This window comes from Ascidiella aspersa, chromosome 6 (genome assembly GCF_963924565.1).
Source record: "Ascidiella aspersa chromosome 6, kaAscAspe10.2, whole genome shotgun sequence".
Lineage (NCBI taxonomy): Eukaryota > Metazoa > Chordata > Ascidiacea > Phlebobranchia > Ascidiidae > Ascidiella > Ascidiella aspersa.
In genome coordinates this window covers 1,279,461-1,296,582 of record NC_139452.1, presented here as the reverse complement: position 1 = coordinate 1,296,582, position 17,122 = coordinate 1,279,461, and the positions used below count along the sequence as shown (strand labels likewise).

The 17,122-nt window shown below is 34.1% G+C and overlaps 3 protein-coding genes across 4 annotated transcripts; 2 read left to right on the top strand and 1 right to left on the bottom strand.

Moving 5' to 3' along the window:
* Positions 1-3,414: 3,414 nt before the first annotated feature.
* On the top strand, positions 3,415-8,833 carry LOC146139095 (tRNA 2'-phosphotransferase 1-like). 2 transcript variants are annotated; one of them, XR_014501315.1, is made up of 7 exons: positions 3,415-3,552; positions 4,200-4,369; positions 4,968-5,084; positions 5,524-5,635; positions 6,164-6,274; positions 7,404-7,519; positions 8,800-8,833. XR_014501315.1 is itself a non-coding variant. In XM_083391929.1 (6 exons), the coding sequence occupies exons 1-6, from the start codon at positions 3,474-3,476 to the stop codon at positions 7,439-7,441; spliced, it is 627 nt and encodes a 208-aa protein (XP_083248055.1). In that variant the 5' UTR covers positions 3,415-3,473; the 3' UTR covers positions 7,442-7,665. The 2 variants fall into 2 exon arrangements, 1 of the variants encoding a protein (XP_083248055.1); XM_083391929.1 differs by lacking the exon at positions 8,800-8,833 and having other exon boundaries at positions 7,404-7,665.
* On the bottom strand, positions 7,552-10,674 carry LOC146139094 (ubiquinol-cytochrome-c reductase complex assembly factor 1-like). The gene is made up of 4 exons (XM_083391928.1): positions 10,279-10,674; positions 9,866-9,991; positions 9,204-9,423; positions 7,552-7,813 (listed from the first exon to the last, which is right to left on the bottom strand). Exons 1-4 carry the CDS (start codon positions 10,660-10,662, stop codon positions 7,674-7,676), a joined length of 870 nt encoding a protein of 289 aa, XP_083248054.1. The 5' UTR covers positions 10,663-10,674; the 3' UTR covers positions 7,552-7,673.
* A 639-nt stretch (positions 10,675-11,313) lies between these two features.
* Positions 11,314-15,276, top strand: LOC146139093 (transmembrane protein 179-like). The gene is made up of 5 exons (XM_083391960.1): positions 11,314-11,470; positions 11,944-12,094; positions 12,466-12,594; positions 12,741-12,825; positions 13,253-15,276. Exons 1-5 carry the CDS (start codon positions 11,329-11,331, stop codon positions 13,439-13,441), a joined length of 696 nt encoding a protein of 231 aa, XP_083248086.1. The 5' UTR covers positions 11,314-11,328; the 3' UTR covers positions 13,442-15,276.
* Positions 15,277-17,122: the final 1,846 nt, after the last annotated feature.

The window sequence follows — 17,122 nt, the reverse complement described above, 5'->3', positions numbered from 1 at the left end:
TACCTTTTTAACGTTTAAAAACCAAACATTCTCCTACCCAATGTGTTCTCGCTCAAAGCGGCCTAATCAAACCACCAAAGACGTTTGGCACAAATCTAGAAAGTTGTGTTGCTTATATGGCGGGCATATTTCCTCTAGCCTCAAAATTAAAGCTTAATTTTAATCTTAGCGTTTTCCGCACGATATTACTTTTAAAATTGCAACTTTGGTTTGGTTTCTGTTGCTCCAAGCATATGTTGTTGTTCTTGCCAGAAAGTCATTTACCGAGCGTGTTGTGGCTGTGTTTGCCAAGAACCAAAAATAAACCGAACCCTGGCTGTTTGTCACTAGACTTTTACTCGCGACGTTGCGTCACTTCATGCTGTGTTTTGATATTGAGTTGCGTTGAAGGTTTCCGCTTAAAAGTCTCTGCAAATTTAAACACGGCTTGAATAACTTTTTAATTTTGTAAAGTTGTTTTTATCTTTGGTGTTTAATTAATTTGCCCAGGGTTTACAACAATAGAAGTTTAATTAAGACTTCAGAAGTAACAAAGGGCACAACTCAATAATTAAAACAACAGACAAACCCTTTCATGGATTATAAATTTCATGGATTATATTTATAGCCTCTTAAGCCATAATTAATGTATAATTACATATTATGGATTTTATCGTATTGCGTATTTTCAAATGTGTTGCTGTTGCTCGCTTTTTGGCGCTGATAGAAATTGCAAAAACACCGCTTAGCAAAACTTCCGTCTTGAGTTGTGAGACCGTTTACCAAAAAACTTCCGGCCGTAAGATATTAATCACATCCGCAAGCCTACCAATTTAACTCTCTTACTGTAAACATTTTATTCTGTTGGTCGCCAGTCAATAAACAGAACGGCTGTGGCTTGCTGGCTTGCTGGCTGGGTTGCACAAAACCAGCCAACAAAAAACTTCGTGGACTTGTATTCAGAATCCCACATCTCCATTGTTAGAAGCAAGGTTAAATGATCGAGGCAAGAGACAATTAATGAGAACTCATAATTAACCCACTTCAACATATTTATAAAAAAATGCTCCTATAATAGGAGCTATTGGGCGCTGATCTGAAATCCTACCACATATCCGTCCTGGGGTTTATAATGCTAACATTATTTGGGTTAGGTTCGGTCAAGTATTGCTATTATATTTATTCTCCCGTATTTATTCCTTTCTGGCGATTTTAACTTTTACAAGCCGGTTCTTCACTTAAATATGCCACCTTTATCTCTACCGACACCTAACGGAACTGAAATCTCTTTTTTAATTGACGATACAAATTCTTCAGGGTAGCCTATAAATTAGCAAAGTATGTCTATTTATAATTCACAAAAAAACTTTGAATTGTACCCAACAGAGTAACAGTTTGATAACTATTAGTCTTGTAGTCATTAGAATAGAATTTTCTAATCAAATAGCTGTGTGGTCTTCCTCAAACGTACAGCAAGTCCTGCCAAGTCCTCAAACATGCCATGTGGTGATGGACTCCAGACAGTTAGCAAGATGAAATTAGCGATTTTATTGCTTCACTACTTCAATTCTTTAAAATTTTCCTATTTCGAATGTATTTGTAGTGACGTGTCCATCTAATTAAATATTCGCCGTGACGTTACCTGACTTGAGTGTCTTTTACCATTAGTCGTTTCGCAGTAACCGTTTCTCACTCGCTCCTCTTTCTCTCTCTTCTTACTCTCACTCTCTCGCATGTGCCTTTTCCTGCTACGCCCTCGGCAGTCTGACCTGGGCGCCTTCCGTGAGCAGTCGCCTTTGCTAATGCTAATACATCGGACTGATAAACAAGTAGTCTTTGGGTAGATGTAAACCTTCTGATAGGAATCTGATATAAGGAGTCATAGGGATCTAACAATAGTCCCAATAAACATCCAAGACACCCCCAAACCGCTACACATTTGTTGGTTTACAGGGAGCTCCACAGATCTTAACCAACCAAGTGCTGCGTGTTCAGGATAATTAAGTCACCAGGAGATTTGAGCATAATTTGTTCAAGAACTAACAGATTCTACAAAGATAAAGCTATCACTAAGCGATGCTATTATTGCCGAACATTTAAAACTTTTAACTGAAACGCTAAAGCCGCGAGATTTTCATTCAGTTCCAGTCTATATTAGCAATAGCTGCAGCACCAGCTAGTTCAAAAACCCTCTTAAATTTACTAATATGTGATAAAACCAAAAAACATTTGGAAACCTCGCTTCTAGCGCTAGTCACAGATTCTTATAGGCCAGGGTTTGGCGAACCTTTTCATCACGCGGGTCACAAACACGACCTTAATCCTTACAAAACGCACTAGTGGGTTATACACTTAATTATATGCTAACTTTGAGCGAAAATTTGCTGCTGCGTCGTTTTAAGTGTTATTGTCTGGGTTGGTAATTCGAGGTTTTTAGACGATTTACAAATTTGGATTCCTGCAAATTTTAAGAACCTAGGTAGGTTAAAAATGCTGTAGCATTTTGGTTGGATTTCAGCAGAAAGCATGGTTAAACCAGAGTTTTCAAAATTTTTAGTCTGCGAGCTCTTAATTTACCGTTAAGGGTCGCCACCCTTAACATTTTACAGCGATAAACAAAATGCTTCAAGTTGTCTGCCTTTCTGCACGCATTTGTAGAAGTTCAGTTAATGTAGGCCTCTTCGTCACCCCTAAAACACTTTCGCACGACCCATAGATTGGCCAGCCGTAATTTACACAATATAGTGCTTTCTAACGAAAATTTGCTTTTTTTACATTTATCCTTTCGTAAAAATTGTTCGTAACATTTCGGTATTTTAAGAGAGACAAGTGGGTCATGAAAAATCTGTGGCGGATTACTTTGTGACCCGCGGGTCAGTAGTTCACTATCCCTGTTATGGGCCGAAGACAAAACATAACTACCTACGTCAAGCGCAATAGTTTTAAGTTTCGCATGAAACTGGTGGCACTTGTATTAGGTTCAAAACTACTGCGTACCTATCGTTTTTGCAGACGCGGATTTAGAAATTTAACTTTTAGGGAAACCCCCACGGACAAAACATGTTTCTTCAGATTCCTTTTTGCAATCAAGCGGTAATCAAGAATCCAAATTTGAAAGGAAAAAAAGAATAAGTACCTATTAGTTTCGACTTCTTTGAGACGAATTATTTTACATTTTGTAAGCTTTACCTTCTGTATGATTAAGATTGTATATGAATCGTAATTACCGGTTTTTCCAAGTAAGAAAAAGTGGCGCTGGTCTAGAATCCTACCACAACGTTAAATTAATTATTAAGCAATGCACAATACGTGGGTTAGGGTGTCGGTTAGTGTTTGGGTGTGGGTAGGTCAAGTAATATTGTTTAACACTATTAATGGACTCACCTAAACCCAAACGCTACCGGCACCCTAACCCTAATAATGTTCGTTGTGGTAGGATTCTAGACGAGCGCCGAAAAAGTAAATACTATACTAACTTTTGACAATTGAAGAGAATGTCTAGCGATATTTTGATATCAAAGGAAATCGTTCGGGTTTTAAGACACGGAAAATATGGCCTGAAGATGGATTCCAGTAAGTTCCAACTGCAAAATGCGTTGAAAGTTGTTATTTAAGTTCCCAATCAGAAGTAAAGTAAAACTTTGGGCGTATTTATTTTAACACTAACAAAACAAGTAATAACTCTTACCCTAACCAAAATATTTGTTAGCAATACAAATCCCCGGACGAAAATATGGTAGGATTGTATAGACAAGTACCAAAAATGTTCATACTGTGCTGTATAATTTTAGAATTAGTTATATTCTCTTGTAAATTTACAAAACCTTTCACTGAATTAAAACTTGAAAACTTTTGTACACAATTTGGGTTCTGAAGTGTTAATTTTATTCAATATGCAACAAGCAAGAGTTATTTTACATTAGACTTGGGCGGTCTCTCCGTGAGAGAGTATAGCTACAGAAGCAGATAAGCAGACACAAGAAGAAGGCGATATATAGAATACCACAGGAATATCGTTGGGCAGATAAAGTTACCTTTAGGTAGAGGTAGAGTCACTACACAATATTCATTGGAGACAATTTAAACATACCTAGCCTACAAAAAAACAAAAAAAGTATGTATTTAAACATGTACCAGCCAATTTCAAGGGTTTTAAACTTCTCCGAAATATATAATTACAGGGGGTATATAAATTTTAATATTGCAATATTTTTGTTTAGGAGGTTATGTTGCTGTCAACGACATATTAACTGCATTTGCTGGTGGACCTTATGAAATAAGGCTTGAGGATGTGCAAAGAATCGTCAGGCAAGATAATAAGAAACGCTACGACTTGCGACAACAACATGGAATATGGATGATCAAAGCGTCCCAGGGCCACAGTGTGAGGGTAAGAGTGTTGGAAATTTGAACAGTTTAACCCTAATAAAATCACATTGCAGCGATTCCAATAATTTATAGATTTCTTGTTTATGAGGGACTATCGCTGTAAGCCAGTGTGAGACTGACTTAAGTATTTTGGCCAAAATTACTTGACTCAGCCTTCACCTGCCTTGTCAAATAACTCTTTTTCATTAAATATTTTTTAATGTTAAATTTTTGAATGAAAACCACTTAGTGTTCTGTGAACTGCATTTTGGTAATTCCTAATTAATTCTTATATTCAGACGAGTTATTAATTTATTAGTTTAGTTTAACATTTTAATTTTATGAAAAAATTAAATTATCAAATAAACTTAGATCTTGATGGTTGGGAGCTTTTATTTCCATAATTTATTGAAAAAACAAACTTTTGTAATCAAGTATGCTTAAAAACACCGATATAAACCAAGCTTATGTAAAATGTCAAAAAAATGTGAAATTAGGAATTGTTTCCTATTTTGCCCAATGACGTAAAAATCTTATGATATAAAACATTAATTGTGGCTCATTGCTATGTTATAATATTTACCTAATTCAAACAAAATGTCAAATCAAATTTTATATAGGTTGAAAATCCCGATTTGCAACTAATCACTAATCCTTGGAAGTACGACACAATTTTACATGGAACCAGACAACGACATTGGTCAATAATTCAGACTGAGGGTCTAAGAAGGCTAAGGGTAGGATTTTTTTAAATAACAAGTATTGTTTTTTGAAAACCTTTCAAACTGAGTACCAAGTTTTTATATTTGTTGTTAGGGCCTAAGAAGATTAAACATAGGAATGTTTTAAATATTTTAACAGTTTTCAAAGTTGAACTTCTATGTTATTCAGAATATATATATTTAAATTGATGACCAATACAATTTGCTAAAATGTTAAGGTATATTGCATTGCGCTAAACCCGTTACAAGATTAGTGAGATACAATTGTTTGAACATAAATTTTTTTTCATGTTTAAAAAGTGGAAAACTTCTGAACATAAAAGTATGAGAAATTACACTTTTTATGAAATTTTTGTCAAGCAGCTTGTTATAACAGTTATCTGTAAACTTGATAAGAATTCAAGAAGCAACCTTACTGTGATGTTAAATTTATGAACTAATTATTTTTATTTAGCGAACCCACATTCATTTTGCAATCGGTCTTCCTGGAAATCGTAATGTTGTAAGTGGGATTCCTCCTGGTTGTGATGTCATAATCTACTTGGATGTGCAGAAAGCAATGGCAGGTTGGTTAAGGTTGAAAATGTGAATATGATTTAACTTAATAAGCTGCTGTGTATCTATTTTAAGGTTTCTTAAATTTTAAATGTAATAATACCCCAGATTTTATAATTGTATTGTTATTACTTTTATTTACCAAATCAATTTTAGCCATTGCTTTCAATCTGACTGAGCATTTTCCATTTTAAAAAGTCATTTAAAAAATAATTGACTGAACTAAAATTATATATTCTTTAAGATTCAGGCAACAACTTACCATATCGAAATGGTGCATTTCAATTTAGAACAAGTAATGATTTTTGTTGCATAGCATCCCAAGATTAGGAATTTTCAAACCAAGTCCTTTTTGGCAAAAGTTGACTTGCTTTAATGATGAATTGACTTGGGTAATAAATGATACACAAATAAACATGCACAACAACTGTTAACTAACCCTTATGAAGCTGCTTTTTGACCAAAAATAATGGCTTTCATAACATAGTATTTGGAGCTGATAATAGTGATTATTTTCCTGTGACTGTTCGTTTTTCTAGGAGGACTTAAACTGTTTGAATCTGACAACAAAGTGGTTTTATGTGAGGGAGATCACGAAGGAAGGATTCACCCAAAGTACTTCAAGAAAGTTGTGTCTTTGTCAGGAGTTGGTAAGCTCATCAGATTGTCCACTATTTAAAGTACTTAATACTGTTTTTGTGATTTAAAAAAAAACACTTTGGCAAGTTGTTGTAGAACAGGGGCGGGCAACTTCTCCAGTCGGCGGGCCTGATATGGGAAAATGAAGTACTCGGGGGGCCGGATGCCCGATCGATATATTAATTGTACTGCCATAGCCTGCATGTTTGTCGCATAATGTTGTATTCTTTAAACACGGCAACACTTTCATTGCACAGCAAACATACTGCTTTCTTGCTAACTGAAGTGAAAAAATACTTGGGCATCCAATCCTTGGTAATTTCGCGAATCGCGACACTCCTTGTCAACTTTACGTTTCTTGACAAAATCCTAAGGAAAATATTTATTGTAAATTCTAAATCTAATTTGGGAACACATAACAAGACCTAAAAAGCCACAAAACCTAAAGCAGAAAAATCAATAACACAAACGACATAATAAAACTAAATACGCAGTATTACCCGCCACAGAATGAGAACTTAATTGTCTGCATAAGGCATAAAATCGCAATAAATCCTAAATTCATCGCAATAATGCCTATATGGCGAGGGTATTGGTGATCGGGGGCCACGGGTTTGGCATCGGCAGTTTTGTTGTCGACGTTTTGGGCACTAGTTGAAGGGTGCCGCTTTTTTGTTACCTGATATTTTGTCCCTTTTTGGGGGGTTATTGGTGGGTTTAGATTTTGGTTAGGGTTGAAGTTTTTGGGGGAGTTAATGATGTACTGAGGGATGGCGTTAAAGGTTCGGTAAAGTGTCTTTTAGGCCTGATTCTGGTCATTTAGGTCTTATTCCGAACTAGGTTTTATTCTAATGTTGATGTTGTTCTTATTTCGATCTTATGACTGGAGTCCTCTAATTGTAATAAGCAAGTAGATCACGGCAGACTGTTGCCGTGGGCCACATTATTATGTAAGACCGGAAACTGTCTGCGGGCCGCTCAAAATCCCCGGCCGGGTCCGGTCCGCATGTTGCCCGCCCCTGTTATAGAAGTTATGCAGGTCCTCCTTAGTGTTAAACTGTTATGATTTGTGAAATGATTGAATACTCAATCTAACGCTGAAAAACAAATAGTTGCCTAAAGATATTCATTTAATTGCAGAATTAAGATTCACTGTTCCACCGGACTACAGATATTAACATACCTTTTCACAAGTTGTACATTTACTGCTTTTACTGGCTTTCTTCAATCTATCGAGAGTCTATATAATTTTCTAGGTATTATTTTCCTTTTTTGTTATTCTTTAGCTGTATTTTATTTTGAAAATAAACTTTTTTATCCTTTACATAAAATGTTCAAATGTGTATGCAGTGATTTTTATTGTATATAAACCAAAAATATAAATAAAGGAACTTTCAAAGGTGTTATTATTTATTCGAATTCCGCCGGAACCGGCCATTCCACAGCAGATGGATCTTTTACGAGGACGTCCATGTCGAGATTGTCGACGTGCAAAATTAGAAAACGTGTGTAGTTGACTAAAGCTTCAAGATGCCATGCTTCAACATTGTCTAAACAAAAAACAAAATATTTTTTATTATTAATTTATTTAATGTCAATATTATTTAAACAAAAACCGCAGAAGTTTAATGCTTTAGTATGAAAATATGGCATTTTCAGTCATTTTTTTGGTAAATTACTGATCATGTTAAAATTTTATTGCAAAAAAATATAGACTAACATGAAAAATAATTTTGTTAGATTTTACAATTCCTGTGCCAGTATATTATTTGTGAGTGATGTCCAACACTTTACATTCTATTGTGATACTGATATATTTTGAACAGAGTATAGCAATCTGATGTCAAAATATATCATTACTATGCACAAATAACGAATTTTTTTTACAGGTTGTGTTATCTTCAGTTGTTAACATGCTTTTTTTTTAAGTTTACCTTTTACTGTAGAAACGCCTGTGTTTGATCATATTAATTTGGTATTGTATTAAGACAGGGGTGTCCAACAAGCGGCACGTGTGCCAAATAAAAAATGGCACGCAAGCCCCCAAAAATACTTAATTTGTTATTCAGGTATTTTTTTTTAAATTGTCATTGTATATTCACAATATTAAACAATTACGACACTTAACAATTACTTTTACTACTATAATATTATATTTTTTTCACCGACGGACACTTAAATGCATTAATGCTAACTACACGTTTTTATTATTTGCAAAAAACGCTTTTATTATTACAAAGAATTATATTACTAAACTTTGGCACGGGTAGAAATTGGCACGTCGGCATGTTTGAGTTGGACACCTCTGTATTAGGATGAGTACTGAAACTAAAACCTGGCATCTCGGGTAAGGTTTCAATGTGATTTATCAGACATTCCCAGTCCCCATATATGTTATTGTTTTTTTATGTTGTTTAGTATTGAGCAGAGTTTATTACCTAGCTACTGTAGATGCTAATCTATACACAATTTGTATTCTGCAATAAAGCCCTTTTGGAGCCGTACTGGCTGTAACTGCACATGTTAATTTATACAGCACAACATGCCTTCTGAAAGGTGAAATCGTATGTTTGAACAGGATGCAGCAGGCAACGGTGTTATGGTTGTTTCCACCCTGTCCCCTCTGAGCCTGTGTAGCTCAGTTGGTAGAGCGATGGTCCCGGTATGGCCGAGGTCGTTAGCTCGAACCTTACCACAGGTTAGTTTTACGAACGAGATGCAGTAAGTAACGGTGTTATGGTTGTTTTGCGACCTGTCCCCTCTGAAACTGTGTAGATTAGTAGAGTGACAGTCCCGGTATGACAGAGGGGGTTCAAACCTCACTGCTTACTAGTTGTTTTTCCAGCCTGACCTTGGTTGCATTCTGATCAGGCCAAATGATTGTGATAAGTCTTGCAATAAGCATTTTGCGCAAAATAAAACTAAACAGACACCACTTACATGAGTTTGTGTCGTATACTATTTGCCACAAAGCAGAAGCAAGATGTGCATCGCTGCTCAGAATCCCTTCGTCCAAGTACGAAAATATCAGGTTTATCGCGCTGTAATATTGCTTCAGTCTCTTTCCTACGTCCAAGTTTTCTTTCAGTTCTTCTTGCAAGTGATTCAAACGCTTCTCAATATCACACCAAAGCAACTTGATCATTATGTTGATGACTATCTGTAAAAATAAATAGTTCTCAAGAGAAATATATTTTGCTACCAAATATGTAGTCATCACTCATCAGTATCTTGTTCAAATAGAATTCAGTGTTTGATTTTTTTTTTATATTTGTGCAATAAAAGAATGTGTATAAAGAACCTAAACAATTTTGAAAGTAAAAAAAACTTTAAAGAAAAAATGCCTGTTAACCCCCAATATGACTAATTAATTGTTATATCACATATCCATGAATTCGAGTCAGAAAGGTTAAAACATGAAAGGAAGGCAAACTTTATGGAATGAAATCCATAATACCTTTTCCTCACACCACCAAAAGGCTTATGAAAAACTGAAGACAAATCAAATACCATATATTGTTGTAGGCTTTCAACAACTAGTCCAAAACTGTTTTTTGCCAACTTTTCTGATAATTATTTTAACGCTAACTTTTATAACAAACCTCCCCGTCCCTTCCTTCTTGTTTGAGCCGAATAATCAAAGCCCAAATATGGACGTAAACAATCTGAAGCCACATATTAAACGAATCTTCCAAACCAGCATTTTCTCGCAGCTTTGAGTGTTGTACCTTTAAAACAAAAATAAACACAATGATCCAAAGAATTCATTTACAGTGTAACATGTTTAACAAAAAAGGCTTCTATTTTGTTATACTCGAAGCACTTATGTTTTGGAAAACAAATAAATCCTTTAAAAAACGAATAATATATTTCAGTTTATCTCAATAAATTTATAGATTTTATTAATTTAAACAAAAATATTTGGAATTTTCATACATCTAAAAAAATTGAGGTTTTTATAATTTTTCTATCTGCATTTTATTAGCAATATTGACATGTGATTTCATGCAGTTACCTTCATATAAACTGAATTAAGTAGGACATATGCAGCGCCTTCCAATTCTCCCAACTTGTATTTTGAAGGCAGTGTCACTCCTAACTTATAAACGACTCGCTTCAACTTTTCAGCAATTGAAGGTGAATTGTCCATTTTTACGGAAGTGTCCGTTGAATAGTTTTGTTTGCCATAAAATTGTAAGCAATTTGGGCATTTTGTTTGCAGTTTGACTGACGTTTTTTCAAACGAATGTGTAGCGTTTGGCTTTACAGCATGGACGCTTAAAGTAACGTGTTGGATTCTTTGTAACTTGGCAATGTTTTGCAACATGCTGATATTTCTTAAACAAAATATTCTTTCCATTTTGTTAAGTTTTAAAACTCCAACTAAAAACATAAACATATGGGAAGTTTAGTTTCAGCGTTATACCACAAATCAACCGACGTGTAAAAGAAATATTCGTATTTAAACACAAAGTAAATAAATACTAGAAAATACAGAAAAAAGCTTTTTTTCCATTTTAACAAAAATAATTACACGGAAATGGCAAAATATAATATGTAATAGTGGTTATTTGGGCACAGCTTCATGGCGTTGCACGATTGTTTCACCACGCAAAATAGACTATTGAAACTAGTGGGATGCTAATTAGTTCACATCGCCGATACAACTCCAGTAGTTTAATTTCTGTCATTCGAATTTTAGACATAACAACTACGCCTGGTATTTCGTCGAGTCAAAGAGATTATAATAATCTCTTTGGCATAGTTAACGAATATAACAACTCTAGTTTTAATAATGGTCTTTTTTATTAATTTGTTTGAAATTAAGGTGTGTTCTATCAACAAATGACGTTCAATAAACACTTTATGTTGTATAAACATTGTTCAACAATCAATGATAATTACTTAAAAAATGTCTTAACTCTCTAAAATCCTTTTTTGATGGAAGTTTTACATGACAAATATAAATTATTTTTAAGTATGGATGTTGGGAAAGTCCCATAATTTTATTATCTTTGTTTTGACAAAGTTTTGCTTTTCGGAATTTGTTTGGAACTACCCATGTATGCTTCAATTTAACATGAATCCCAAACCGAAAGTGTCGTTAATTGTTTTCGCAATAACCTTGGTTTTATCGCTGTTCGTAATTATTCCAATGAGTTTAAATCTGAACAATTTCAAAGGCAATTGTCTGTTATATTCCAAAGGTAATAATTTATGTGAATTGTAAGTTGGTATATACGTGGTACGCCATTGTTCGTAATATACAAGTAATGGCGCTGGTCAATAATCCTACCACAATTTTTATATCAACGCACAACAAAAATTATTTAAAGTAATACTTGACCCTGCCTAACTAACCCATAACGCTAACTCGCACTCTAACCCAAAAATGTTCGTTGTTGTAGGATTGTAGACAGCGCCGGAATCTCTCGCAGACAATAAAATGTAAAAGAAAGATTCTTGTTTTCGTATCAGGTGATCTTAAGACTGATTATTAAAACAGATAAAACATAGTTAACTGACGATGCCTTATAAGCGAAATATGTAATTCTGTAAAATTTTAAGAAATTATTTTATGTTTTATCTGTTTTAATTAACAGTTTTAATGTCATTATTGTAATATAATTTTAAAAGTAATTACTTCTTACAATCGAAGTTCATTAATTTTGTTTTTTAGGCAGTCTTTCGAATGGAAGCAAAAATGCCACTTTTAAATGGGGATCTTCGAGCAATTGTAACTTTGTGTTGTACATCGGTTACTTGGCACTTGTCACTTCTACAGTTCTAATTTGGCAATCGGCTATTTATGTGTGGAAAGAGTATGATAGGTATAGTTTTTTGTGAATGTTTTATTGTTTTAAAATCTATTTTCCTCTGATAATTTTATGCATTTCATCATTTGAAAAAAAAAACAATGTATGCAGTTAAGTTTTCACTTTAGGATTATTATGGGTGTAATTTCTTCTGAGAAATGTGGGACCTTGTGAATTACAAATACTTTGTGTGTTTGCATACAATATAATTACCCTAATTATTTTTAAAACATTTAACCCATTTTAATTGAAATAAGGAATATAAAATGATAAATATTTAACATTTTCGCTAAAATATGTGCTGGTACCTTAATTTTTTTTAATTTTTGTGTTTTTAATTTTGTACGTTTACATCCTGAAAAAGTTAATTTTTGCTTTAAATTCAGGAGTCCTTTTGGTGCATTTATTGTATTTTGTGGAAATGGAGTTGTAGCATTGGGAATTCTAATTGCAGCGCTGATTTCAACAGTTGGTTATTCCGCATGGTGTGACTCATTCATAAACGATACTTCCATGTAAGTTTATAGTATCAGGAATACATTAAATAAATGTATTTTTCCTAATTAATTAAACTTATTGTCAAAAGCTGTTGTTTGTAAATGTAGGAAATAATGCTGTGGAATTATTAGGCATTAACTTGGACTTTAAAAATGCATTTCAGGTGTCAAAATGTCGATCTTTCAATTTTGGATAACAAGTTTAAGATTGTGTCGAAGTATTTTTATGGACACATGATGGTAGCACAGGTACATTAAAACATACATTCAAACTAACGTCCCCCCTAATACAAATAATTGTTTTTTGTTGACTAAAATTGTCTTTAAAGCCTTTTACTAAGTCATTTAAAAACAAAGTGGTTACAATGGGAAATTAATAGGGTTATTGTAGTTGTTACTGATTGATCTTCTTTCTAAATGGCAGCATAGTTTATTACCTGTCTTAGTTTAGCAGTGATACATTAAAACTGACATCACCAATAATAAGAATAAGCTTTTTTGGAGACTAAAAAAATCTGAAAATAACCATTTAAAAAAATTGTTACTTTTCGAAACTTAAATTAACAGGGTTATTGTTGACGTGTTACTGAGCAGTGAAATGCTTTAGCTTTTTTTTACTTACAGCAAAATTTGTTACCTTTTGCAGCCTGCCTTAAATCTATTATTTCTTTTTTAGTTTGGAATTTGGAGCAGTCTAATCGTTTGGCTGTTTGCGCTTGTCGTGTCATTTTTAAAAGTGCGACATTTTCACGAAAGTGACGACTTGCTTCAGTCTCTTGCCTACGAAAAAGAAAAACTGTTTAATCGAAGAGGAAACTATTCGCGAGTGCATTTTGAAACCTCAGACACGGCCCAAGTGCTTTAATGTGCATTTCTTCATCGTTAAATCAAAATCTTGGGTGGCACAATCTTCAGGTTTTACTGATTCAGGGTAAAATAGATGGATAAGCCACCTACTCAAATTGCACTATTGCCTATTCAGTAAGTTCATATACTGTGGAGCATAAGGGATGAATGTTGTAAAGATCTAGTAAGAATATCATCAAAGCTCATACAGAAATGAATAACAGTATCAAACATCAATGGAAAGTGAATTAAGAGATATTTGAAACGTTTTAAATGCAGCCTACCATGTGGGCTTTGATATTCTTACTACTTCTTCATATACTGTCTTATTTGCTTGACCAAGCCACACAGCTCATAAAATACACTGACAGTAAATATTGAGAACGAAACAAAAGACAAAACTTTATCTATAAAAAAGAACTATTTATTTACATTTTCATATTTAAGAAAAAAATTTAGTTTTTTGTAAAATTGTTACTAACAATGAATATACAAGATCTTATAATGTTGGGTCATTTTTATTAAGTAACAAACTCAACAAAATAAGCTGATTTCTTTTCAAAGTAATATATATTGTTGTTGTTCTTTAGTTATGCGCAATAAAGCATTGTTTATATCTGGGTGGTCCAAGGTTGACAGCATCGCGGGCCACAATATTTCTTGCATATTCTTTGCTAGCCACATACATCAGGCTACATCCATACGAGGGCGTGATTTGTTTAAAAATCAACATCACAAACAATCGTCCAAGACATATAAGTTTCACAAACTTTCTACTATCGTCGAACTTGTCGCAATGGAATCGTAGGGTATGAGACTGTTAAAAATGACGCGAAAAAGGGCCTGGGTTTGGACCACCCTGGTTTATATTATGATTGTACATTTATTAAATGTTTGTTTTTTCTTATTTTGTTATCACATGTTGTCTTTATTCGCAAATTTTGTTCCAATATTGTCTTAGAGCTATATTTTGTTTGCCATGTATATATTATGAAATGTTTTCCCCGAGGGTTGTGCAACCTCTATCTCTAATTTCTCATTTTTCACAAACAAACATGCAGTTTTATTGAAGCAGTTGATTATACTTGGTAAGAACTACACTTAAACTGTTTCCTTTTAAGTAATTTGTCCCTCTTGGGTTTAATTTTAATTACAGTTGACCTAAAGTACCGCTAGATTTTTGTGTGACTAAATTTTTTTAAGTGCTTTATAATAATTGTGTGCCAGCAAAATAACCTAGCAAATTCATTCGAATTAAGATATACTGACGATGCCTTAGTTGGCGAAATATATATATATATATCTTTTAAGATCTGGTTAATGTGTCTGACCTGAATTGCTAGCTTTGCTAGATTATTTTGCTGTTACTTATCAGGAATTAAGGTCGACATTTATCTTGCAAGGATCAAGGTGATTTCTATTATTCACATATTCAGTGCAACATTAGTAATTGTGTAAACATAATATGCTTTACTTGATTAACAAAGGTTATTACACCAGAGGTTTTTTAATGTTGAAATCAATGAAATAAGTTTTGCTATTTCTTGCCAATTAACGAAAAGGTTTTCTAGTTCCAAATATACACACTTTTATGTTTTGCTGATCGTGTCATTGCATTACATTTTGTATACTTTCAAATCATTTTACTGTAAATGTTAGGATTAAAAATAAAATCTAAAATTGAATGTTCGAATATTATTGAAGCCGAACCATCGTTTGTTTCCATTTTTACGTCACTGTGTGGTGCCTTTCTTTGCTTTTTTGTCGATATCAAACATTCTCCATTTTGTTCTAACACCATGCAACAATATATAAACTAATTTGTACTTCGTGTGTTTTTGTTTTTCTTGCAACGATAAAAAAGTACCCAATATTAAATAAAGCCATTACGACGTCAATTATGACTGAAACTCATATATATCTTGAAATCTGCACTGATACCACCCTAGTATCGGACAACTGAGTAACTATACCACTTGGTTTCAGGTATCGCCTGCGGCTCAATATTGTCGTACTATCTTATTTTATGGAGTATTTTTTAGAGTATTAAATATTGAATTTGAAGTAGAATTTGAAATATTTAGGTAAAAAAGTGAGGTCCACGGCCCACGCCTAGCCGTACTACACTGTATTTAGTTTAAGGCAGTTTATTTCGATCACACATCATTTGCATCAGTTAGTTTACTTTAATCAGACTCCAGCCATAAGACCGTTGATAAGAACAACATCAACGTCGAATAAAACAAAATTCGGACCAAAATAGCACTACTACCTAATAGTCGTAGTGCCGTTTGAAACGGAATAAGTCCTAATTCCGTCGGAATAAGACCTAAATGGTCAAAATTTCAGGCGTTATTTTGGCCATTAGAGCCTTATTCAGATGAATTTTGAACGTATTCCGACAAATTTAGGCCGTGTTTAGACGATTGCATGATCTTATGCTGTACTGCATATATTTGGCTTTATTATGTCGTTGGTTTCAATGCTATGGTTTTATAGATTTTTCTGCAGGTATTGTTGTTTTTTAGGTTTTATTGTGCACGCTCCTTTAAACTACAGTTTACTGAACTGCGAACCGCAGAGTTCATTCTGCTTAATGTTATTGTTCGTCACGTGACAAACGATGACACACCTGAAATGGCAAATAACAGGAGTGAATTGCTTTGCGGCGAAATGGATGATGGGCGTTGTTGTATTTGCAATAGCTCGGTAATTTAAACACTGGTTGTTATATTATTCTCAAAGCTTGTCATATGTTGTGTTAACTGGTGCTTACACCTTAATTTCAACATTTGATTTTATGTTGTTGGTAATAACTTATGAAATAATATTTTATTTAATAAATAGGCCTAGTTAAATTACTTTCAACACATGATTTTGCATACTTAAAACAGCTTGTGATTTTTTAAGACTTGATAAACCGGCGCTGGTCTAAAATCCTACGACATATATTAAATCAATGCACAATATTTGGGTTACGGTGCTGGTTAGCGTTTGGGTGAGGGCCACTGTGGAAAGTATGACAAGTGCACCCGCGAGTTTTTTTCAACCGTTTAACAGTGCACCCCGAAAAAATCTAAACTGCACCCGAAATATGTAAAACGCTTGTGCGGAATACGTGTACACTGCAATGTATGCAATACAGAGTGCATCGGAAAATCATAAAGTGCACCCGAGGTCCACTTTTTTTGCCTTTGTTGCACCTGGTCCCTCGTATTTTTTCAACCGTGCACCCGCGAGATCTCGTCGAGATCTGCCATACTTTCCAGCAGTGAGTGAGGGTGGGTCAAGTATTATTATTCATTATTTAATAATGATACTTGGCCCACCCTAAGCCAAACGATAATCGAACCCTAACCCAAATAATGCGCGTTGTGGTAGGATTCTAGACCAGCGCCGATCAACCTACAGATTTACCACTTTAAATTACATGTCGCTATTAAGGCAGGTTGTTGTCTGATTTGCTTGGCAGGGCAATTACTTTTCAGGCACTGGTTAAGAATCCTATACCATCAGAATAACTGTGGGTTAACCATGCAAATCGATCAAACCATGAATGTGCGTTGTAGCAATACTTTTTGTAGGCCACATATGAAGCATATAGACACACCATAGTTTATACTCTTTCTGACGAATAGCTGAAATTCACTAATGAAGTTTAAGAATATCACTTTTTGCACTTTTTAATTTTCCAGCAGAC